Source organism: Dunckerocampus dactyliophorus, chromosome 2 (genome assembly GCF_027744805.1).
Source record: "Dunckerocampus dactyliophorus isolate RoL2022-P2 chromosome 2, RoL_Ddac_1.1, whole genome shotgun sequence".
In the NCBI taxonomy this organism is placed as follows: domain Eukaryota; kingdom Metazoa; phylum Chordata; class Actinopteri; order Syngnathiformes; family Syngnathidae; genus Dunckerocampus; species Dunckerocampus dactyliophorus.
Genome location: NC_072820.1, coordinates 22029171 through 22053336, shown reverse-complemented (window position 1 = coordinate 22053336; position 24166 = coordinate 22029171). Strand labels below are relative to the sequence as shown.

The 24166-nt window shown below is 41.0% G+C and overlaps 1 protein-coding gene across 2 annotated transcripts; it reads left to right on the top strand.

Annotated features, from left to right (window-relative positions):
• The first annotated feature begins 251 nt into the window (after nt 1–251).
• LOC129177616 (protein piccolo-like) lies at nt 252–21376 on the top strand. 2 transcript variants are annotated; one of them, XM_054768932.1, is made up of 34 exons: nt 252–529; nt 598–651; nt 1796–1867; nt 1954–2016; nt 3324–3392; nt 3483–3551; nt 3617–3688; nt 3771–3827; nt 4575–4634; nt 4711–4782; nt 4852–4923; nt 8230–8295; nt 11221–11268; nt 11357–11428; nt 11504–11557; nt 11636–11704; nt 11797–11850; nt 14302–14370; nt 14447–14488; nt 14573–14620; nt 14713–14793; nt 14874–14927; nt 15009–15071; nt 15195–15272; nt 15352–15411; nt 15507–15578; nt 16046–16099; nt 16193–16297; nt 16373–16423; nt 17700–17735; nt 18731–18808; nt 18891–18930; nt 19308–19359; nt 19433–21376. In XM_054768932.1, the coding sequence occupies exons 1-34, from the start codon at nt 527–529 to the stop codon at nt 20379–20381; spliced, it is 2958 nt and encodes a 985-aa protein (XP_054624907.1). In that variant the 5' UTR covers nt 252–526; the 3' UTR covers nt 20382–21376. The 2 variants fall into 2 exon arrangements, with proteins under 2 accessions (XP_054624907.1, XP_054624908.1); XM_054768933.1 differs by lacking the exon at nt 11797–11850.
• The last annotated feature ends 2790 nt before the right edge of the window (nt 21377–24166 follow it).

The following is a 24166-nucleotide window of genomic DNA, read 5'->3' as shown; positions in this document are numbered from 1 at the left end:
AAAAATCGGAGATTTTTAAATGGTAAATGAAAATGTGCAATCATATGTTTTAGTTAATACTATGCAAGCCAAAGTTAAGATGCGAAAGAAAATCATTTGATTATTCAGCTCTGTCTTTGTCAGTCAAGTTGACAATTTTTTTTCTCAAAGTTTACAAATCTCCGAGTACCATTGAACGCAGCGTAAGGACTGCTGCGTTAGAGAGGGTTAGGTGAAACAGGCCACGCCTCCTCCTTTCAGCAGCAGCACGCTCAGGTGAGGTCGCTAGAACTGGATTCACAGGTTTTGCGTGTGTGTGTGTTTTTTTAAAGATTGTTGTTCAAAGCTCCTCACAAGGAACTAGGCGAAGGTTCCTTTTATTTTTTTTCTCTCCCAAGTAACTGGGCGCAACTTTTCAGCCCATAAACTTCACACACACACACACACACAAAAAGAAGCTGGGAAAGGACGCAAGGAAGTAAGGAATTTTGAAAGGAGGCTCGCTGTCGTCTACAACCTTCTCCAGCTAGTTTTAAAACGATACAACATGGTGAGATGAGCCTTACAATGTTCTTTAAACGTACTTGATTTAACAAAACACGATGTGTTGGACAATAGAATCGGTACGGAGCCTTGGACCTGGACTTGGAGTGTGATGGAGGAGACGTCGCTGTGAGTGCTAATTAAGCCATTTTATGCCACTTTAAATCAATGACAGTGTCGTCGTGTTATCAGAGCCCGACCTAAACACATTTCTCACCTTAAAGTGGCGTTCCAACATTATTTTGTGAGATTGTTGACATGCAGCGTGCCCTTTAGGGTTGGGCGGATCCATGGGAATAGCGATAATAATGATACCAATCAGTGTTAGGTCGATACAGCGTGGTGGGATCACTATTTTTCAATTCTCCTCAGTTTATTTTCATATGTATCTGTATGTTATTGTTGTTTCTTTTGTTACATTGTTAATGCTATATTTATTATATATTGTTCACAAACTTCAGGGATCAAGTTCTGGAGGTCTCTGAGGGCAAAAAGACAAATAATTTGAATGAGAGCCAATAGTAGCTATTGCTTTTGTGTACTTACTTTACACTATTGAATTTATTTTGCTCCAATTATTTTAGTTAATAGAAGGGAATAATTTTATGATGATAATTTATTCTGTAAATGTTATTTGTGTGATTTTTGCCATCTATGTTCTGTGTTCCTATGTGCATTTTTTTCATATTTTTTAATTTATATTTATATTTATTTCATTTCAAGTTAGTTGTATCTTTATCAACATTACTTTCTCTGAATTTACGTAGTATAGGATTGATACTAAAATTTGCAGTATGGCCCAACCCTCCTGCCCATCAACAGAATGTGCTGACCGACACATGTGCCTGACTGGGCTTTTTCTGAATTCCAGGGGCTCAGAATGTGCTGTCAACCCCGCTTTGTTAATAATACCATCATGTCAGATGCTTTAGTAGTTTTACGTCAAACTTACAGTACAGTACAAACATTAAAATAGCTACCTTCCAGGTTTAAAAAAACATTTTATTGTGTCTTTGGATAAGGAAATGATAGATAAGTTGCTCCTACTGGAACAAATAGCAAAGTAACATGTAATTGCAATACCATGGTCAGCAGTTCTCAAAAATAGCCCTACCAAAAATTAGACATGCAAAGTGCATTTGAAATTATGGATGAACTGACAAGTTAACAAAAATTACACATGCAAAGTGCATTTGACATTTTGAAGGAACTGAGAAGTAGTAAAAATAATATGCAAAATAAAGTAACATTTTTACTTTCTGTCTTCATTCAGTCAAAGGCGTCGTTGTTCGGGGGCGTGTTCAAGAAATCCTCCAAGTCCACAGAGCCATCAGCCCAAGCGCAGGTAGCAGTGCTAATAAATTAATAATCAAAGGGATTGATCAATGGCCAGTTTTCCTCATGATAATCATTTGTTTTTGCAAACAACAGGACAACCTGTCAGTCAGCAGTGAACTGTCAAAGAGCAGCGACAGTCTCAACGACAACACAAAGGTCAGCCTTCATTCACTTTGTAAACGTCATTGTTTCACTGTCTAAACTATGGCCTCAATAATAAACATATTGTTACAATAAACCGTCAAAGTTTAGTTTTATTACTACTGTCAAAACAGAATTTTTGATACGTCTATTGTAATCATATTTCTAAAGTGTACAAGTATAAAGAAGTGATGCTAGAATGGTGTAAAAGATTACGATTTCTCAAAATTATCCCAAAAGATCAGGGATGTAAATCATTTTTAATGTGTACGTTCAAAATGTCAAATATGTTTAATATCTCTAACACAACAGCTTTTGTCACTTTCTTGGGTAATTTCCAGCTAAAAGATGATAAAAATCCTCTTCTAACTCATGCATCCAGAATATTACTAATTTTTGGTTTAAGTGATGGATACAGTCGATCCCTACTATTCTCGTATAGCAAAAAAATGCCAATTTATTTTCTCAGCCTTAAAATATGCCTCACACACATACTAAATTGATCTTGTAAAATAGGTACTCACCACTAATGAATTATCATGAAAGAAGGTTGATAGAACAGATTTTAACCTAGTCGTCAGGCCTCTGTGACAACCGCGCTTCCATCTCCCTGTAAAGCGGCGAGCATTTTGTACGCTGCACAGCTGGGTCGTCCCGAGACCGAGATGATGCAGGTGTTCCTACATGCCGTGTCTACATAATCCACACTGCTGGCCTGTTGTTGGGTTTTTGTTTTTTTATAAGGTATTTATTGCATTTTATTCAATGTAATGAATAATAATCTACTACTACCATTACAACTACATGTAATAAAATAAAAAACAAATCCAATTATTAATACTGCTACTACTAATAATAATAATAATTATTATTATAATTGTATACATTTTATCCTCATTATTTTTTATTTATTTTATTTGTATTTATTTATTTTACCGCTTGCCTGTTGTAATTCCAGTAACAACATAGGATCATATATCACAGTAACTTGTGTTCACCTTGCTGCAAGTTTTGAGGCCAGACTGTCTCAAAGTTGACTGTTAAAAGTTAGTGCCACTGCAGCCTCACACATCTTACATGTATTCTATGCATTTATTTAGTATTATTAAGTTGTACACGTTATGCTTTACTATCACATATTTATACATTCATATATTAAAAAAAAAAGACATAAGCAATTCATGACTATGCGCGGCTATGCGCGGCCCATACTTTAAATACTTGTGCTAAAATGTGTTTTCATAGTATAGAGTGATAGATGTCATTTTAGTGCTCAACACAAGTTTAAAAGAAGCCAAATAAATGTTTGTTTATTATTGTAGGAAAAAGGAGGTATGTTTAAAGGAATGTTCAAGAAGACTAAAACGCCCAAGGAGGCACAGCCACAGCAGGTTTGTCGTTGTGTTTTTAAAACATTTTATGCATAGTCTTCATTCTTCTTCATATTTTGTCATGTTTTAACAATCCGGTTATTTTCTGAGGTGACGCTCTCGCAGCAAAATCCAGAACTTTCAGCCAGTAACGACAGCTTAGACAGCAAAGCCTCCAAGGTGAGGGCAGACACAGTTAGCTCGCTTACTTAAGCCTGTGAAGCTAACCTCCAATCTTCTCACAGGACAAATCAGGTGTGTTGGGCGGCACACGAAAACGACCTCACAAACCGGGACATGCCCGCAGGCCCTCGCAGGTGATACACTATCTAGAAATCACACTTCATATGCAGTATGTGTCGCATGCTAGAAGGGAAATATCATCTTGTGTCCTTTTAGGATCTTCTGGACATTGATTTTTCTGCTAGTAACAACAGTGGGACAGAGAGTGCCAAGGTGGGCCTTGAACAATAACACCTCAGTACACCTCAAAATCAATTAATTCATGAAATAAGCCTCTATAAAAGTTACATGTTTACCCCCCAAAATGTCAAATCTGATATTGTACAATACAGCATTACCCATAGGACTGCAATCTATTCCAGGTGTTAGGTTGGGCGAGACGTAATGATGTCATCGTCTAATTGGCATAATTGGCCATGATGCATTTGCATGTACTGTAATTGTTACAGACGTTATAGGAGAGAGGAATAATGTGGTAGACAAAACGTGGATAAAAAACATGAAAAGTGAAAGAAATATGTTTAGAACTACAATTGAGTTTAATTTTATTGCTTCTTTTTGTCCTTTTTTGTAAATGTCATTGAACAAGACAGAGCTGCCCGTGAGTGCTTTTTGATGGGGGAGGGGCCCACAGGAGCACCTGCTACTCATTGAGAAGAGCGATACGCGCTTTCATATCAGTTATGTTTTCCGTCAAGCATTCAAATTTTGCACGTACTATGAGACGCAAAAGTGAAACCTATGCATAATTTTCTCTGACAGGGCCACGGCTTAATAAAGCCACCAAATAGGAGGCAAACCGTGTTCTTCAACTGGAACACACACTTTTATACCTTTGCCACTCTAGACCAATTCAACCCCAGGAGGCATCTCACCTTTTTGAGAGCCTCTTCATTTTAGTTTCCAAAAGTTGCTTTAGAAACACTGCAATCATTTAAATGTTTTATATTTTCCTTCAAGGAGAGCAACAACATGTTCAATGGGTTTTTAAAAAAATCTCCAAAAAGAGCGCAATCGCAGGTGAGACATGCCTCCCTCTCATGTATGTGACATCTTTCTCAACAACTTGAGCAATAATAATTTTCTCTTTTTTTAGGATGATTTGTCAGAGAATGGCGATCTGTCAGGAAGCAACAACAGCCTCTCTGTGAACAACAGCACGACGAAGGTAGAGGTTACGTTGGACATCACATAGGGACACATCTTCAGCTGTGACTAATGTGTGCTCTTTTCCCAGGAGGCAGCTAGCATGTTCAGTGGAATGTTTAAAAAGTCACCAAAGCCTTTAAAAGAAAAGACTAAATCTCAGGTGAGTAGCAGTAGAGACAGTTTTTATGATATTTTAATAATGAATATACTGTATGATATTGTCGGACAATTCTAGGACTCCTTTTGGTCAACACTGACTCTGTTTTAGGTCAATGTCAGGATCTTATTTGACATTTTAGGACTCCTTGAGTGTAAGAATGACTATATTTTAGGAAAGTATAATGACCTTTTTTGAGGTTTGAAGACAATTTTATGACTCTCTTGTCATGAATGCAATGCTTTGTTTTAGGACAATTTCAGGACACGTGACTGTGCTTTAGGACCATATAGGATCTTTGTTGATAGCTTTAAGGCAATATAGACACTCCTGTTGTTTGGAGCGCAATGCTGAGTGTCTTTTAAGACCCTACAACAGTTTTACCACAATTTTGGACTGTTCTGCTCTTGAACTGACTGAGTTCCAAGACTATTCTAGGACCTTTTTGAACAGATTCAGGACAATTCCAGTCTTGACATATAGCAGGGTTTCCCTGTTTCCCTGTTGCTTCTTTTTTTCATCTAGAGTCGCTAAATTTGCAACACTGATTTTTCCTGTTCTTTCTTTTAATTCTCTGGCAGCCAAGGGGCCTCATCTATAAAAAATAGTGTGGAAATTTCACTAAAAGTCTCCGTACTCCAGAAACTCAAAATGTGCATACGGACAAACATATTCAGACTTATAAAAAGTGGCATACATAAACGTTCATGCGGTTTGTGGTTTACAGATACCTTGAGTAGAAGTGTGCATATGGAACTCGACCTCAAGTTACGCCCTTTCCACACACCCACGTCACCATAGAAGGTCAATGCAAAGTGACTCATGAATATGGTGTCCATATTTAAAGAGCCTTGATTGCATTGTTACTATGGCGGCTGTCATTCTGAATCACGACTTGTGGGAAGCCGACGAGAACGAAAAAGCGGACTTAAACTGAACTGGAGGTGGAATTACATGTAAATACTGAAAAATGTAGAGTATTTGGAAGACACAGCAGTGGCATAACAAATAAAACAAAGATTGAGTGACAGCGTGTCCGATGTCATCAGTGTAAACGGAGCAGGGCAAACCGCGGCAAAACTTTTTCTAAAAAGTAGTCTGATATCAAAGCACATATTTCCATATTTAGTGAGCATGTTTCTATATTTTTCATAATTGATACCACATTTTACATTAATATAGTCTTAGCAAAATCTGTTTAATTTAAAGGTGAACGCAAAGACTCAAAACAGGGATAAAGGTATGTTGAAAATTAATCAATGTACAGTCAAACCTGTCTTAGCGGCCACCTTTGAAGAACGGCCACCTGCCTATAGCAGCCACTAAAAAATCCCCTGCAGCAAATTTACATGTTATAGACCCTGTGTATAGCAGTCACCTGTCCAACGCGGCCAGTGGCCACCCATTTTGACTGCAAATAGCGGCCAAATTACCAACTCAAGTAGAAGCTTCATGCACGAAAAAGTTTTGTTTTTCAATCAATGAAGCCGTCGTGTGTAGACTTTAATTACTGAGTCCTAGATCAGTCACAATCATTCACAAGATCCACACAAACTCTCAGTTGTTCCACATAAAAAAGCCGTCTTCTTTTGAGCTTGCTATTTCCTGGTCAAACATGTAACTTTAAGAGCATTTGCACCAAAACATTACCGCAAATTAGGCTGGCAACAGGACGTGCTCCCAGCGACGCTACAATAAAAAAAATTAACATACGCTAGCATGCATGCGGCAGCGGGAGCACTGAGTTCGGTTGTACTTAATTGAAGTATTTTAGAATGTACTCACGTTATTTTTCATCAATCCTCATTGACAAATCCATCAAAGTCCTCATCTTCTGTATTCGACACAAACAAAGCCGTCTTCTTTTCCGTTCGCTACTAGTCCGTTAACTTGTCAGTGTTATTCAGCTCCAAAGCAAAGAAGGAAACTTCTCCTGTTGCTTCTGCCAACTTTATTTATTGAACGCGGCCACCAGACAGCAGCTCAGAACACACACACATCTCTCAGCATCGTCTCTCCTTCCTGCTTGCCCACAAGGCAAAGGTTAAACAAGCCCCACTACATAGCTGTCCAGCCAATGCCTGTAAGAAATGACACCATTTATTTCCTGGTGTGCACTGGTCAATACTGTAATGCCGCTTGTTGTGGGGAAGGAGAGACTCACGTCGCCGATGCACTTTAATGGCTTTATTAACAGCGGAGAACACTGCAGGACTTTACATCCACGCCAACATAAACACACTTCCCAACTCTCTCGAAACTCACAGCTCGCACTGAGCCTAGCTCTCCTGCTCGGGACGCCCACCGTCACTTCCCGTCACTTCCTGATGAACTAAAGCTGTAATGACACTCTGCCGTATAAAAAGTAAAATATAAAAAACAAGCGTAAGACATTACTAGCACAGCTTTGTTCTGTGGGTCGTGGATATATTCTATCAGTTATTATTAAGCCTCAAGCTTCCTTTTAGTAAGTAAAAACCTTGGCTATGATTGCACTACATTGTCATGTAGACCTACAAAGTACACTTGGAAGAATAAGAGGTGAATAAATGTATTGCAATTGATGTGAAACTGATGAGGGGTAGGAATAAATAAGCTTTGCTTCTTCCTACACCTTTTTGGACATGCAAAATTGTGAATTGTACTATGTGATGTGCTACTGTTTGACTCATGCATGTTCAGAATTAAAACCATGAACCATGATAATAACAAGCCGAGTAGTGCTGTACAACTTTTATCCGCAGTCCGCAGTGCCCTCTACTGGTCAACATTATTATTAATTTTTTTCCCCTTTTTTTCTTTTTTTTTTTCCTCTACTGGTCAACATTCAAACTGGACACCAACCTGTCTATAGAGGCCACCTGTCTATACCGGCCACTTTTGCAGACTCCCTCTAGTGGCCGCTATAGACAAGTTTGACTGTAATTCACTTCACCACATAATATGTGCGTCACCTTTTTGCCGTTTTTCCAAAAAGTGCGTACGCCAGATACAAAGGTGGCGTACCGGTGCGCACTTTCTCCTGCCAGGTTGCGTTTTTATAGATTGCATACTTTGCGTGGAAAACGGAAAGTTGGCCCAGTTTTGTGCGTACGCAAGCTTTATAGATGAGACGCCAGGTTTGTTATAATGTGTTTAAGAGTGATGTTTATGAAGTAGCACTATTTGTGACTGTTCAAGTTTATTTGGTGTGGGATGCCATAAATAAATGCATATGTGGGAAGCACTACTGCTTGTTATTTAGATCCCTTTTAGGACACTTTTAAAAGAACCATATGAACTTTAACCCAGCACTTACTTGTGTTGTAGGACAATTTGACAGTGGACAATGAACTCTCAGCCAGCAGCGACAGTCTTGTTGAGAAGACATCAAAGGTGAGCGAGCCCTTATGTACCCTTAGGGCTGCACCATTCTGCATGTGAATGTGAATCACTGTTTCCTTGCTTAGAATTGTGATTGCAAATCACACACACAAACACACACACACCATGTTCAGTGCCATGTGCTTGTTTTAAATAAATTGCTGTTTTTTTTTTTTATTATTATTATCATTATTATTAGACTTTAAAGGAAAACTGCACTTTTTTGGGAATTTTGCCCATCATCCACAATCCTTAAATGAAACAACAACACATACAGTATTTCTTTCCCTTTTCTGAAAAGTTCTAAAAAGAGAAAACGAGTTAGCATGAGCCAGCTAACATTGCACGTCATGAGGGGCACCTATTTAGACTATAAAGCCCTCTAAAAAAACCTCTAACAACATTTTATCATTTTATATACATGCTGTGATCATGCATTAACAGGGACATCGATGATAACATGTAGTACGACACGTACAATGTCCGCTGTCATTGGGATGGCTGTGTCTTTCGGTACACGGTCTCGTTTTCTCTCGTTAGAACGCACAGAAAAAGGAAAGAAATACTGTATGTGTTCATGTTTCACATAAGGCTTGTGGATGATGGGCAAAATTCCAAAAAGAGTGCAGTTTTCATTTAAAGAAGCTCCCAATGGTCTTTCTGCCGTTCTTCATGGGAGGTCCCGGAAGGACAGCTGACAGTGGATTTCCTTAATAGAAATAGAAAGACAGAAGAATCCATCAAGTCAAAAACATGACATGCCCGCTCACTCCATAGTACATTGATGCTCGATATAATATTACTTGAGATTGAGAAGGGCCTCAAAGTATTCCTTCCACCGCCCAACTATATCCTCAGTCGAGGTCAGCAGGTCCCCACTGTAAACAGTGTGGACCGGGCACTGCTTCCCCTTTCTGAGGCGCCGGACGGTTTCCCAGAACCTCTTCGAGGCCGACCGAAAGTCGTGTTCCATGGCCTCACCGAACTCCTCCCACACCCGAGTTTTTGCCTCGACCACCGCCGAAGCCGCGTGCCGCTTGGCCTGCCGGTACCCGTCAGCTGCTTCAGGAGTCCCACAAGCCATCCATGCTCGATAGGACTCGAGGCTATGGATGTTGCGGGACTGTCTTGGCTGACACGTCTCTTCAACATTGCGTGGAAGTCGGGAACAGTACCTCTGGTTTGGCAGACTGGGGTGGTGGTCCCCCTTTTCAAGAAGGGTGACCGGAGGGTGTGTTCCAACTATAGGGGGATCACACTCCTCAGCCTCCCTGGGAAAGTCTATTCCAGGGTGCTGGAGAGAAGGGTACAACCGTTAATCGAACCTCGGCTACAGGAGGTGCAATGTGGTTTTCGTCCTGGTCGCGGAACACTGGACCAGCTCTACACCCTTGCAAGGGTCCTGGAGGGTACTTGGGAGTTTTTTCAACCGGTCTACTTCTACATGTGCTTTGTGGACCTGGAAAAGGCATTCGACCGTGTCCCTCGCGGTGTCCTGTGGGGGGTGCTCCGGGAGTATGGGATTGGTGGCGCGCTACTACGTGCCATTCAGTCCTTGTACAACCGGAGCAGGAGCCTGGTTCGCATTGCCAGTAGTAAGTCAAGCCTGTTTCCGGTGAACGTTGGCCTCCGCCAAGGCTGCCCTTTGTCACCGATTCTGTTTATAATTTTCATGGACAGAATTTCTAGGCGCAGCCAAGGTGTCGAGGGAGTCCAGTTCGGGGGCACTAGGATCTCATCTCTGCTATTTGCAGACGATGTGGTCCTGATGGCCTCATCGGGCTGTGACCTGCAGCGTTTACTGGGACGGTTTGCATCTGAGTGTGAAGCTTCTGGGATGAGACTCAGCACCTCCAAATCCGAGGCCATGGTTCTCAGTTGGAAAAGGGTGGATTGCTCCCTCCGGGTTGGGAATGAGGTCCTGCCCCAGTTGGAGGAGTTCAAGTATCTCGGGGTCTTGTTCACGAGTGAGGGAAGGTTGGAGCGTGAGGTCGATAGGCGGATCGGCGCAGCGTCTGCAGTAATGCGGTCGCTGTACCGGACCGTCGTGGTGAAGAGAGAGCTGAGCCGGAAGGCAAAGCTCTCAATTTACCGTTCGATCTATGTTCCCACCCTCACCTATGGTCATGAGCTTTGGGTCATGACCGAAAGAACGAGATCGCGGATACAAGCGGCTGAAATGAGTTTTCTTTGTAGGGTAGCGGGACTCACCCTAAGAGACAGGATGAGGAGCTCGGTTATCCGGGAGGAGCTCAGAGTAGAGCCGCTGCTCCTTCACATCGAGAGGAGCCAGCTGAGGTGGCTCGGGCATCGAGTCCAGATGCCTCCCGGACGCCTCCCTGGTGAGGTGTTTCGGGCATGCCCAGCCGGGAGAAGGCCCCGGGGAAGACCTAGGACACGCTGGAGGGATTATGTATCACAGCTGGCCTGGGAACGCCTTGGTGTCCTCCCGGTGGAGCTGGAGGAGGTGGTCGGGGACCGGGAAGTCTGGGCTTCCCTACTGAGACTGCTGCCCCCGCGACCCGGACCCGGATAAGCGGAGGAAAATGGAATGGAATGGAATGGAATAATATTACTTCTTCAATTGATGAATAATTGCCAGCTATAGCCAATTTGACCCGGCCGATGAGGCTCGATGGGTGACGGGATAGTGAGGATGAAGTGTCGGTAGCATGTGAATTGAGATCATTATTTTCTTTGGATTTTTTTGCAGTTTTATGTATGCTTATGTCACACATACATACATACATACATATCTATATCCATCGTACATAAACCCTGCATAAGTCATAATGTACATTACACATGCGCTTTTTAATGATTACAAAGCATACATCATGAGTTTGTTGTTGTTTGCACAATATGATCGTGAAAAGGAAAAGTTCACAGAGAAACGGAATATGGATGTGAATATTGAAATGAGTCGTGTGCTTTCAGAATGGCTTCAGTGCCATGATGAAGAACGCCTTCTACCCTGACAAGCAGGTGCTCATGTCTCCCATTTATGATTACTTCGTATTATTCTGAAAGACTTTAATGCAAATAGAATGATGACCATTGTGCGGTTGTTTAGGAAAAGGACAACACAGGCGCTGATGTGGAGGAGACACTGGACAATGGACAGAACCAGACCAGCCACAAACAGGTTCTACTAGTTTCTATAGGTGCCTTTTGAGGAAGTCCCAGTCGACATCATTGACTGTTTTCTTCTTATTCTCAGAACAAACTAGCCGGAGCAATGACCAAACTGAATCCATTTAAATCTGCAAACAAAGTAAACAGTCACCCCACAAAAATGCAATTGTTTTAATTAGACGTTGTCTTCATTGTGTCTCTATTTTGTGCCCACCAGGACATGCAGAGTGACTCCAGTGATGAGGACACGGCCGTCAGCAGTGACAAGCCATCCGCTCACAAACAGGTGCTGAAACTTTTCCCCAAGGTCAAGTGTATTTTAGGAGGATGCCATAGAAGACATGAGCTCAAATAGTTCTGTGTCCTAACCTTCCTCAGAACGCCATGGTGGGAGCCATTTCCAAACTGAATCCCTTCCGTCCTGCAAATAAAGTAACTTTGCTGTTTGCTCCTTTTTGGTGACGGTGTTTGCTGAGGTTGTGACATTAATATTGAGAGTCATAAAGGTGGCCTTATCAATTGGAATCTTTCACCACTATTTTGGACTTGTAATGTAACCCTGACTGTGTTTTACAACAATTTTAGGACATTTGTGAGAGTTTTAGGACAATTTCAGGACATTTTATGGTCTTGGGCACAACCCTGACTGTGCTTTAGGACAATTACGAGACATTTTTTGGTCTTAAACGCAACCCTGACTGGCCTCTAGGACGATGTCAGGACATTTTTTGTCTTAAATGTCTCACAAGATCTCGTGCAACAAAATCTCATAACATTAAAACATGACTATATTCCTCTTTTAGAGAAAAGCTGTCTTGTGGGAACAGACGTCTGTCAGACTGAACTATGGCATCGCTACTATGAATGATAATACATGTAATATAGAAGTGGCAGTGCACAAGGCAGAATTGGAACCGCGCATTATGTGCTATGCGCACACTATTAACCTTGCAATCCTACCTGCAATCGACGTTCCCATGACTTGTTTGCTCATGATGAATTTTACAAGCAATTTTTGAAAATATGGTGCCTCATGTAGTTCATACTTTACACCAGGAGAGACATTAGAGGCATCTGTAACTTCAATCTGAGCAACATTTGTGGCTGTTTGTTTGGAAAGTTTATAGACTTTGAAGCCCCTTGTGCATGCGGCAGTGAGTCGGCTTGCCATGACAGACCACACGCAGCATATTGAGCCGAAGCTAAATCGTGGTCGGGGTGGCAGGAGGGGAAATGGTGCGTTATCAAAACACCGCTAATGGGGGGCGGTATCGGGAATGGAAAAAAAGTTCAAGATCCCGCTGTAAATGACGATGATGATGGCTGGGTTTGCTTCAGAAATGAGGAAGAGTATCACAAGTGGATCAGACATTTTGATTAGCCGGTATCATGGAGACAGGGATCTGACAAATTCTGAGCCTGGTGATGTCATAATATACACATTAGATGAGTAAATTTACTGTCATCACAATGGGTGATACTCATGATTTTTAGAATTTACAGTATGCCTTTATCTCTAACCATTTTCAAGCTACCACATTTTGAAATAGTAATGCCAAAACTGAAAAAAACTCTGGCGCTAAAGGGTTCATATCCAATCAGAGTCTGTAGTAATTCTACATTTGATCAAAGTTACTTAAGATTTGTTGAGAAAAGAGAAAGAACTAATGATTAGATTTTTAAGTGATGTAATTTCTGTAATGAGAAGCTCAGCACATTCAACGAATAATCAAACTTTTCAGCATTAATTTTCTGTATTGGAGCACTGTAGAGTTTTAACAGAGGGGTGGAAAGTAGCTAACATTTACTTGACTTTTCTCCTTTGCACAGAAAGACACAGAGGCACTGGTGGTTATCACATATTATTCCTGTGGTCTTTGTTCAAATATATTTCTGTATCAGAAAAAAGGTTATTTCTATTTCATAACACAAACAAAAAAAATCAGGAAAAAAAATCAGCAAAATGTTAAATGATTTTAAAACTTGTCCAAAGTCACTCTCTTTGATGATTCATATTTTGTACTGACAAGAGCATAGTGAATTGTATGAAAGTAAAAAAAAAAAAGTAAAGGATCATGACCATGGAGTTTAATGGAAAAAAGGGATGGCATATGCAGTTAAAATTAAAATCTCTTTCTAGAGGAGTAAAACTATGCATTGCTATAGGGGAGTGCTGAGCCAGGGTGCAGAGTAGAATTTTGTCCCAAAGGCAACGAGAATTGGAAGAGGAAAAAGTACATTTAATATAGCCAAAGATAGAGAATAACGTATCAAATTGTTTTTAAGGGACGAAAGTTGTGTTACTTGAAGGAATGGGAGAATCTCCCCGCTTTTTAATTTAAAATATAGATGATCTTCATCTGCTTTGTACACTATGTACGCTGTGCGAATGTAGTCAAGATGTGAATGGTAAGATGGCGTCTCTTTGGCTTCAGCGGCTTGCACGGCCGGGTGCAACGTATGAGCTATCCAGATATATTATACAGATCAGTGTTTACAAAGCAGTCCAGCAAAGCATGCTGGGAAGCAGGAAGTGTTCCCAGCAACACTACAGTATTTTCATCACAAAACATCCTGTTAGCACCCTTAGCTTACTAACAAAATGGCAACCGGAAATCAGCTGTCACCAGTCTATGATGTTATCAGTGGTTGACTCCACAACAGCATAACATTAAGGAGTGGGTCACGAGGACACAAATCTTAGCAAGACTAGCATAGCTATGTTAGCTACCGTACTAGTGGAGCAAACAAGTGAGGGAGATGATAGATCAGAAAGTTGCTCTAGGGTCACATATTACTGTTAGATCATCATTAAAAAGACACTTTTACATGATAGAAGTGCTTTGATACTGTGTTGAACAAGTGTGTACTGGCCCCCTGCAGGACAACAAGGATTCGATGTCTCAACGGAAGGAAGCTCCCAAAGTTCCTCCCCAAAAGCCTTCAGATGAGGTAGGAGGAGGCTCTAGTGTGAGATGGGCATGAATTCAAGTGTTGAAAAAAGAGTTTCTTGATGTTTGTGTTGCAGGAGAAGTTAGGAGGTTCCAAAGAGAAACCTAAAGTCAAACAGGTGATATGTGTTTATTACTATTACTACCTGATGTGATGCGTCTTTGAGAATGTGAATATTAAAATGAGTCGTTTGTGCTTTCAGAATGGCTTCAGTGCCATGATGAAGAGTGCCTTCTACTCGGACAAGCAGGTATACTAATGTGCTTCTTTTTTTATTGTATTGTTTTTTATTGACCGCGAGAAGACATTAGAATGGAGTGAGGACATTGTGTGGTTGTTTAGGAGAAGGACAACGACGCTGACGCTGATGCTGATGTTGAGGAGACATTGGACAATGGAGAGAACCAGGCCAGCCACAAACAGGTTCTACTTGTTTCTGCTGCACATTTTAAGAAAGTCACTGAACCTTCTCTTGACTTTTATTTTTTTAAATTTATTTTCAGAGCAAATTTGCTGGAGCGATGACTAAGCTGAATCCATTTAAATCTGCAAACAAAGTAGGAGACTGTCATGATGGCAGTTATACACATGTTTTAATGACATATAGTCTTCATTGTGTCCTATCTGGTCTCCATCAGGACAAGCAGAGTGACTCGAGTGACGAGGACACGCCCACAGACAAGTCATCCAGCCACAAACAGGTACATTTTCCATGCTATTTACAGGGGTCATATGTCAGGTTTGTCCAGTAAGATGATGTCTATGCTCTATAATATCTGCCCACTTTCTCATGAGTACTTGTGTGTACTCCCCCCCCCCCGCAGGCCAATAAGGACATGCAGTCCAGACAGAAAGCCGACAAAGAAGCTCCCAAAGTTACTAACCAGAAGCCCTCCCAGGAGGTAGGAGGAGCATCCGGTGTTTGGTCTCAAAATAATGGTTTCTTGTGTGAGTTAAATGTGCTTCACTTTTGGATTCTAGGAGCTGAGGAGCAGAGCCGCCAACACGCGTGTGCTGAAGAAGCAGGAGAACCAGAAGCAGGTTGCTGCAGAGGCTTGTCATGTGTTATATGAAATTTGAGGGATCGCTCTTCAGTTCAGGGTGTGTCTGATGAGGTTAATTTGACCATCTTGCAGAGCCAATCAGACGAGGAGATCCTGAAACACGACGCCGACCACAGAGAGAGGGACGAGGTGGAGAGCATACCGGTGAGTTTCAGCGGCACTTGTCCCTAATATTTTGGTTGTACAACATTGTAGCCTACAAGCACAATAATAAAATATGAACGTTACTGTTACGTTAATACATCAATCAAAAGTGAGCATTATTATCTTTGTATTTTCACTACAACTTTTATTGGCTCTCATTAGATTATGTACCTAATAAAATGGCCGTAGAATGTAGATCCATCCATTTTCTATACCGCTTATCCGCATTAGGATCGTGGGGGTATGCTGGAGCCTATCCCAGCTGACTTCGGGCGACAGGCGGGGTACACCCTGGACTGGTCGCCAGCCAATCGCAGGGCACATATAGACAAACAACCATTCACACTGACAATTCATACCTATGGACAATTTAGAGTCTCCAATTAACCTAACATGCATGTTTTTGGAATGTGGGAGGTGTTGTGGATATGTCTACATGTGTATTGTATTCATTTCTATTTCTCCAGAGCCAGAAAAAAACAAAGCGCCACAATCCGTTCATGCTGCGTGCTCCTGCCAAGGTTTATCAAGCACACACTTAACTCATACTGAAATGCTTTCTTCAGTCTGTCAGCCTGACTGTTATTTAAGTTTACTGTTGTCATGTCACACAGCCACCATCGGATGACGAAGGGCTGAAAGACAAAGAAGAAGCGAAAGAAGATCAGTCCAAAGAGGAGAATAAGGAGGAGGACGATGCCAGTAACAAACCAGAAGAGGTCTTTTTATGTCATTTAGTGAGAAAACACTTTTCATCGTCATCTCATTGTCTTGTTTTTTGTTTTACTCTTTAGGTTAAAGTCAAGAAGCCAAAGAGACACAATCCCTTCATGCCACGTGTCAAGGTGACACACACACACACGTGCGCAAATAATTAGTATTAATGTGATTTAATGTGGTGTATAACTGCACCGCATCACCGTTTATAATATCAGAGCCGTTTCTAATATTTTTGTTGGCATAACATAGGAACTGTTGTATAGTTGCTATATAATAACCATAATTTTTATGTGAGCTTCATGGGCCCATTGATAGACTACGGGGGGGGGGGTCCAAGAGCCCCTGTATTGAATTAGACAGATGTGCCCAATGTAGTAGGCAGCTATAGTACAGTGGAGAGTTGGTTTTTGCCGTTAGTCCTTTCCAAAATGTCAGACGAAAACAAATACATTTTTCCCATAGGAAATAATTAATTAATCCGTTCCGACACCGAAACACATGAACACAAAACACATTTTATCGAGAGTAATTATAGTTGTACATGCAGAAAACAAAGCAAAATCCATATAAATGAGGAATGAAATTGATAAATGAACATTTAACATCACTTTTACATCTATTGAAGACTAGCAAATATGGAGATGAGTGGAGGGAGGAGGGAACGGGACGGAATAGCGACGCAGATGCTGTTTCATTCCAGTCCGTTATAAGGTTAACTTTAAAGAGTGGACGGTTAACGCTGTATACTTTATTGTAAACTTCAACAGCAGGTACAATCATCATTACACACTCTGGCCTGAGGCCAGTCTTAAACCATTCCCCCTGCAACCTGTGTTACCTCGGAACCTTTACCTATTGTAACAGACGCTACCTTTTGTACTTTGCTATGACTTCTTTCTTGAATTCAATAGTGTTTCTCACCTTATTTTTAATCAAAGTTCTGGCACTTTCACCTTTTTTTGCAATTAAAAAAGCACAAATTCTTCTAAACCTCAGAGATACACAGTGCGCTTGAACGCCTCATCAGTGCTTGAAAGGAGGAAGAAAATAGACAGACACCGAGTTGTTCATTGTTCGATGTTCGTTCTATGCACAAATAAAACACACACACACATAATAAAGATGATTAAATGATTCCTTAGCTGGAATCCGTCTATGGCGTCCCAACTCTAAAGAATCACTATCCATTCTTCACACAGACTGAGTCACCAATGCGTGGATGCTTTGTTTGGGCACGGACTAATTTGTTAGGTGTACGAAAACCAAGACATATTTTTGGCAAAGATTTTGTAAAAAAAAAAAAATACGAATCCTATGAATACCTGGGTGTACCGAGGTTTGTTGTACATTTACATTTGATGTGTTGTAATTTGTTTGTTTGGTTTTGTTTGTTTGTTGCAGGCCAAAGTGGCACAGAGGAATGAACAAGATGAAGAGGTACATTTTATTTAATTTAATTTTCCTAATACAGTTTTATGGTTTATTTGACAAGAATCTGCATAAACAGTGTGTATTCACATCCAGTGGGGAAATTTGCTTTCCTTTTGTATTTTTCAGGCTTGGTTTTGATATGTTTAGTCCGTATGGTCTCAGAATACAGAGCTACATAGGATACAAAATCTATTCTCACACTCCACAAAGATCTGGTCCCACCCAGTCAGCACAGCACAATAACACATCGTCATATTTGTCACCGCAATTACAAAAGGCCTGTTTCGGTCACCTGACTACCCCCTTCCTTTGTGTGTCATCATTTGTCTCTGGGGGCGTCTGCTCTGTCTCCAGGAGAGAACAATTTTCCCCAACATCTGTTTTTATTCATCTTTTCCACTGCATTCCGAGACGAAGCCAAGCAGCAGCTTTGTAGGCATGAAAGAGAAATCAGGACGCAATGTGTCCTGACTTGTTTGTCTGCTTCCCTGTTCAAAAACTCTTCACCGGAGATTTGAGAACGTTTGACTTCTGCAAAAAATACAACAGATGAAGGAACACACAAAGATTCACTTTGAGCAGTACTTCCTTCTCTTTAGCATCTATTGTTAGCATTACTTAAAAAAGGACATTTGTTCTCCACACGGGACAAACACATTAACAATGACAAATATCCGACAAGGTCAAACTCTAACTTCTTCTGTGTCATGTAATGTGTTACATTAGCACGAATTTAACAAAAAAAATGTTGGGATATACTTTGCACTCCTGCTTGTATTATAATTGGGGGAGGAAGGGGGGTTCCACTACGGCTGCATCTGCTGGAGCACGGCCCCACTTGCCTCCAATGCAATCTGACTATAACAACCAATAGTGAAAGTATGTTCCTCCATTGCAGCTTTATCTGGATCTGTGCCAACATTTGAAAACGCATGAAAACATGCATGGTGGAGGTAATCTTGTGCGTTATTTATTACAATTGTATTTTTCGTTCGCCCTAGAACGAAGGGGGAAACAGGTGTCTGTTTGAGCGACTGGAGGAGTTTCGCATCGACCCATCACAGCCTGAGGACGGACAGGTTGGTTTGCGAACACAGACATATTCACATCTCCACAGCAATACCTCATTGACACAATCATCCTATTTTGTTGGTCTTCCAGGATATGGACGGTCTTATGCAATGGTGGAACACTGTGGAGTGTAAGTCAGAAACATGTAAACTCATTCTACACAACAAGTTCATTTCGTAACTGTAATAATGACTTGGAGTGCATGAGAAAGTGGAAAACTAAAATATAGTTCTCTTTGACCACAAGTACAGTATATTGCACAACTCAGCAACAGAACCAATGTTGTAAGGAGCAAACTGCTCTTTTAGCAGTTGAGTTCACTGTAAACAATGCATGTTAAAGAGCATGCAGAGCTAGATAAACCCACTCATGATACTTGCAGCTACTGCCATCTTGTGGAGAATTGCCATCAATTGGCAATATTTACCTATGGTGACTTAGTGAGGACTCGGCTCGTCAAGGTTCAAAGGTCATATAAAGTATCAATCATCCGTTGTTCTTCCACAGCTTGGGAGGACACGCCTCAGGATGAGGACATGACAGAGAAAGAAGAGGCCAAGTAAGTGTTTCTTGAGTGGTCAGAGGATAATTAAAAAGAAAAACATGAGTATTTACCACCGTGACTTCGTCAGGGCATTTGCGGTGACAGCGGAGAAGGTGCAGAAGGGCATCCGCGTCTTCAACAAGCTCTTCTCTGAGCGTGCAGAGAGCCTGTGGCAGCACGTCATCGACCTGAACGGCATCGCCGACAGCCTGGACAAGTTCAACAAGAACACCAAGATCGCCCAAATCACCGGCGGCTCCACCAGCGCCATCGGTGGGGTGGCCACGATTGCCGGCCTGGCCCTGGCACCCGTCACCTTCGGGACCTCCCTGATTGTGACGGCGGTGGGCCTGGGTGTGGCCACGGCAGGCGGGCTCACCTCAGCGGGGGCCGGCATCTCCAACCAGGTGAACAACTCCATGGACCGCAAGAAGGTGGAGAAGATAGTGGAGGACTATCAGGAGAAGATGGTGGACCTCAACAAGTGCCTCAAGTTCATCAAGCAGGGGATTGAGAACCTGCGCCGCTTTGACCTCATCAAGATGAAGAACAATGCCTACAACCGCGACTTCCCCGTGCTCAGCACCAGCTTCTACGAGGATGGCGCCATGGCGGGCAAAGCCATCCTCATCAACGCCAATGAGATCATGCGCGTGGTGCAGATCGCCAACGTAGCCGGCAGCACGGCAGCCAGAGCGGTTCAGATTGCTAGCATGGCCACGGGGGTTCTGACGGGGCTCTTTGTGGGCATGGACATCTACTTTGTAGCCAAGGACTCCAAAGAACTGAAAAAGGGCGCCAAGTCAGAGTTTGCCGGCAAGATCAGGGAGGTGGCCACACAGCTCCACGAGGGCCTGGTTGAACTCAACGCCATACGGGAGGAGCTGCAGTGTACCACCACGCCACAGGACGACCAAGAGGATGCCGCCACCTCGGACGAGAAGAAGGAGTACAGCTACGACAGTTCGGAAGAAGATGAAATCGACCGCATTAAAAAAGCCATCAAGAAGGACCTCGACAATAGAGAATACGTGTGATGGAACACCTTGAAGATGGCTGACATCCATTTAATGACATGGTATCTACAGTACATGTACCTTCTTTAAACAGAGCAAAAATACTTATTATGCCTCCTATACCAGATAGAACTGCTCTAGTTTGTGGAGGATGATATTTGCTTATTTCCCCACAGTGAACACTTTTACAATTCCATATCTTATGCTGCAACGTTTTTGTATCCAATCTTGTCAGAACAAAAGAAGAACCAGGCTTTAGAATCCCTGGTCTTTGGGAATCGACGAAGCGCGCCAAAAAGTCATAAAAGGTCAACCTTCCTGCTGGGAGCGTTTGCTGCTTACATGGTAGACCTTAGCAAAGTGACAGTTTTATGATCATATATTAGACACTTTTATTATTATAACACTTTCAGAAATTAGTCAGTGTCAACCTTATTGATTCTACATGAGATTAACACTAATTGCTGCTTTAAGATACTTTTAAGGGCCTTTGTGTTCATTTTGTTTCCATAAAAATTGTGGGTGAGCTCAGGATTAATTACCAATCACATGCTGGCAAGCAAACATTAGCATTGACATGGAAACACTCACTGGATGTAAATAAATTAATAAATAGATTTCTCTGTAAAAAGCAATATTTTTGGAGCACCTTTTCAGCTTAATGTTGATCAGTTCATGTAGCAAGAATGCTTTGACATTGTTAGATAATAATAATACCGGTCCTCCATGTTGTGTTTATTTAATGAACTTCCTATTTATTGTATGTGTCTTCTGGGTGGGGCTAATACGCTTTTATGTGCAATAAACGTGTTGTGAAATAAATGCCAAATTGACAATAAAGGCTACAGAATTAGTGTAATAATCTGTACCATTTCTCACTTCCGCCACTACAAATGTAACCAATGATACTGTACATTCGAACCTTTACATTTTTTTTAAGTATTATAATAGATCACTCTGAAATTTGTTATACATTTTCATACCACAAATTAATAAAGCACCTTAATTTAATTGAATGATAATCTCAGATTCAATGTTTTTTGTAGCTTTACCAACAATAAATGCAAATTTGAATTTTAATTCATGGGAAATGACTCAAAAATAGAATAAACAAACATCCATATTTTTAAAAAATGTTGTTTAAAATACATTTCAATGGACAAGTTAAACCAATATTTTAATGTAATCCCACAGTCCAAGTATTTTACCTGTAGGATGCAGTATTTAATTTTTGGGATGCCATAGGTGTACAATACTGCAATTAAAATTTACCTTTAACCAGCAACTAGCCACTCTCAATTATCAATTCATTCTGGCTCTTTTCGGGCCTCCAGCTGAGATTGCCAAACTCTATGGACTGACTACCGTCATAATATTGGTTTTCCTGCGTGGGGAAACTGATGAGTCACACCCTCTGAGACCTAAACACAGGTTGGTTAAGCCCCGCCCCCTCACCTCCACCTCTCCCAGGTGAGTCACACACAAAGAAAAGAAAACAAAATGTTTCAGACGAGATCATCAACAGGTAAGATGCTCTCATTCATCATCAAGGAAACATGACAACACTGCTGAGGTTCGAGCTCGACTCCTGCTGGTCATGTTTCATGCTTCGGTCGTGTTTGATTTACGGTACACCTGAGTGTGAGTGTGTGGGTTGCCAGGTGTGGGAGGGGCCTGTGAGTTTTTCCCTGTGCTGGCAACGAGACACTACAAGTTGAGGCCTGCAAGTTGTTGAGGCTGTACTAACTGTAATTGTCATGAATACTGAGCATTATTTTTAGCTTATTTCCTCATCGCTTGACAGCATTTTACAGTTTTTAGTTGTTTCCTTTCCTCGGGGATGCAACGCAACACAACCTCTTTGTGAGTGTGTGAAAAACAACACACAGCGCAACACACACACTTGCTGTGAGACAAACATAAGAAGGAGGGGGCACACACTGTAGGTAGTGGCGGAGCCACATATTTTTCATCGGGGTGGTGTAATGGTGAGACCATTACTCACACAGGGGTGGCAATAGGTTGATACCTGAAATGTCTGGATGGCCAGTGGGGTGGCCATAGAGTAACCACGGCCACCACTGGCCACCACAAAGCTCTGCCACTGACTGTGGGTCAAGCAGATATTCTATGGAGACACTTTGCAGGCTTCTACAGCCACACATCTTTGCACAATAGAGGATCTTTGGGAAGTGCTAGAGGAGCATGCAAGAACATGCAGCCATAGCACAAACATTACAGTGTATAATCATGTGTGCATGGAGAAAAATGTAAACATCTTCCATCAGGGATCTATGAGCCAAAATCTTTTTTTTTTTAAATAATTGTCAATGTAATTTTTATATTATTTTAAATAGATTTATTATTACATTTTTTGCTATTGTATAGTGAGTACTTTTTATTAATATAAGACATAACCACACACAATGATAGAACAAGAGAATGTGCAAACTAAAAACAAATGATGCAGTGGAAGAATTAAAAACAATGAGAAGATGACATTACTTCCCCTTAAAGAATATTATTTTATAAAATGTCAACATAAATTCACTATTAATATTATAAATGTTTTTGGGTTTTTTTCAAATGAAGTTAGATTTACTACAGTACCAACAGCCAACAGAACAATTAGCTTGTAAGTCAGAGTCTGCGTGGAGAAAAATGTTAACATCTTAGGGAGCCACGATGATGATACCGATCATTCATGAGTGAAATCGGCCGATACCGATATGATCACATGGATTAAATGTACATTTTAAATATACTATTGGCTATATTTGGCTATACACCAACGTTTTTTCTTGTGAGAGCTACTTTTACAAAATGAAAGTGGCCAAGAAATTGGCAACATTTATTTTCATAGCTTATTTCAACCCAAATAAACCGAATATGCTTGTTTTACCAGAACATTAACAAAATACTGGTATCCACCACTCATTTGAATTGCGGACCATCACAGACTTACATTTGTTTAAGGCAAAACTTAAGACTCATTTGTTCAGAATTGCATTTGGCACATAAGAGCATGTTGACACTTTTATTTATTTGGATTCTTTTAATACATGTTATTTTATTATAGTCTTCTTGTGTTATTTTTCTGATTTTCCTTGCACTGTTGTCCAACACGTTGGTTCAGCTACAGCTAATGTAAGGGGCTATATAGATCAAGTTTGATTGATTGATTGATACACAAACATGATAAAAATCTTAAGCCCAGTTGAAAAATTGCTAGAATTTGCATTTTGCACATTTGGATCTTAATGAGGTTTTAAGTAGAACTACAATATGCAATAGCAAGAAGGGGGAGTGAGACAAAAAAAAAAAAATTGGAACTTGTAATTTAAACAACAACCAAAAAAAACTGAAATAGGTTGTTTATCAGCTGATCAAAAGTTTAAGACCACAGGCTATAAAAGCCAAGCTCTGCTCAATATTTTTATTTTCTGCCAGGCATTCACACTGGCATGCCCTCCTGATGGCTAAAGCTAAGAAGCTTTCTCTTTTTGAACGTGGTCCTATTGTCGAGCTGCATAAGCAAGGTCCTACTGAGAAAATGTTTTGTTCTGGTTTGGAGAGTTTTTTGTTATTTTTTGAGCGATGATCTTAAACTTTTGATCAGCTGATAAACAGCCTATTTCAGTTTAATTGTTGTTTTCAATAAATTACTTTTTCAAAGTGCTTTTTGTCTCACTCCCAGGTAGAACAAAAGAATGGCTAAACTAAAAATAAATGAACAATGATGCAGTGAAAGAATTAAAATCAATGAATGTTAATGCCTCTTTAAAATATTATTTCACGAAATGTCA

Coding starts and splice junctions, on each gene's coding strand:
- LOC129177616 (XM_054768932.1), top strand. Junction 652..1,795: donor GTGATGGAGGAGACGTCGCT/GTGAGTGCTAAT, acceptor GTCTTCATTCAG/TCAAAGGCGTCGTTGTTCGG. Junction 16,424..17,699: donor CCTTCATGCCACGTGTCAAG/GTGACACACACA, acceptor TGTTTGTTGCAG/GCCAAAGTGGCACAGAGGAA.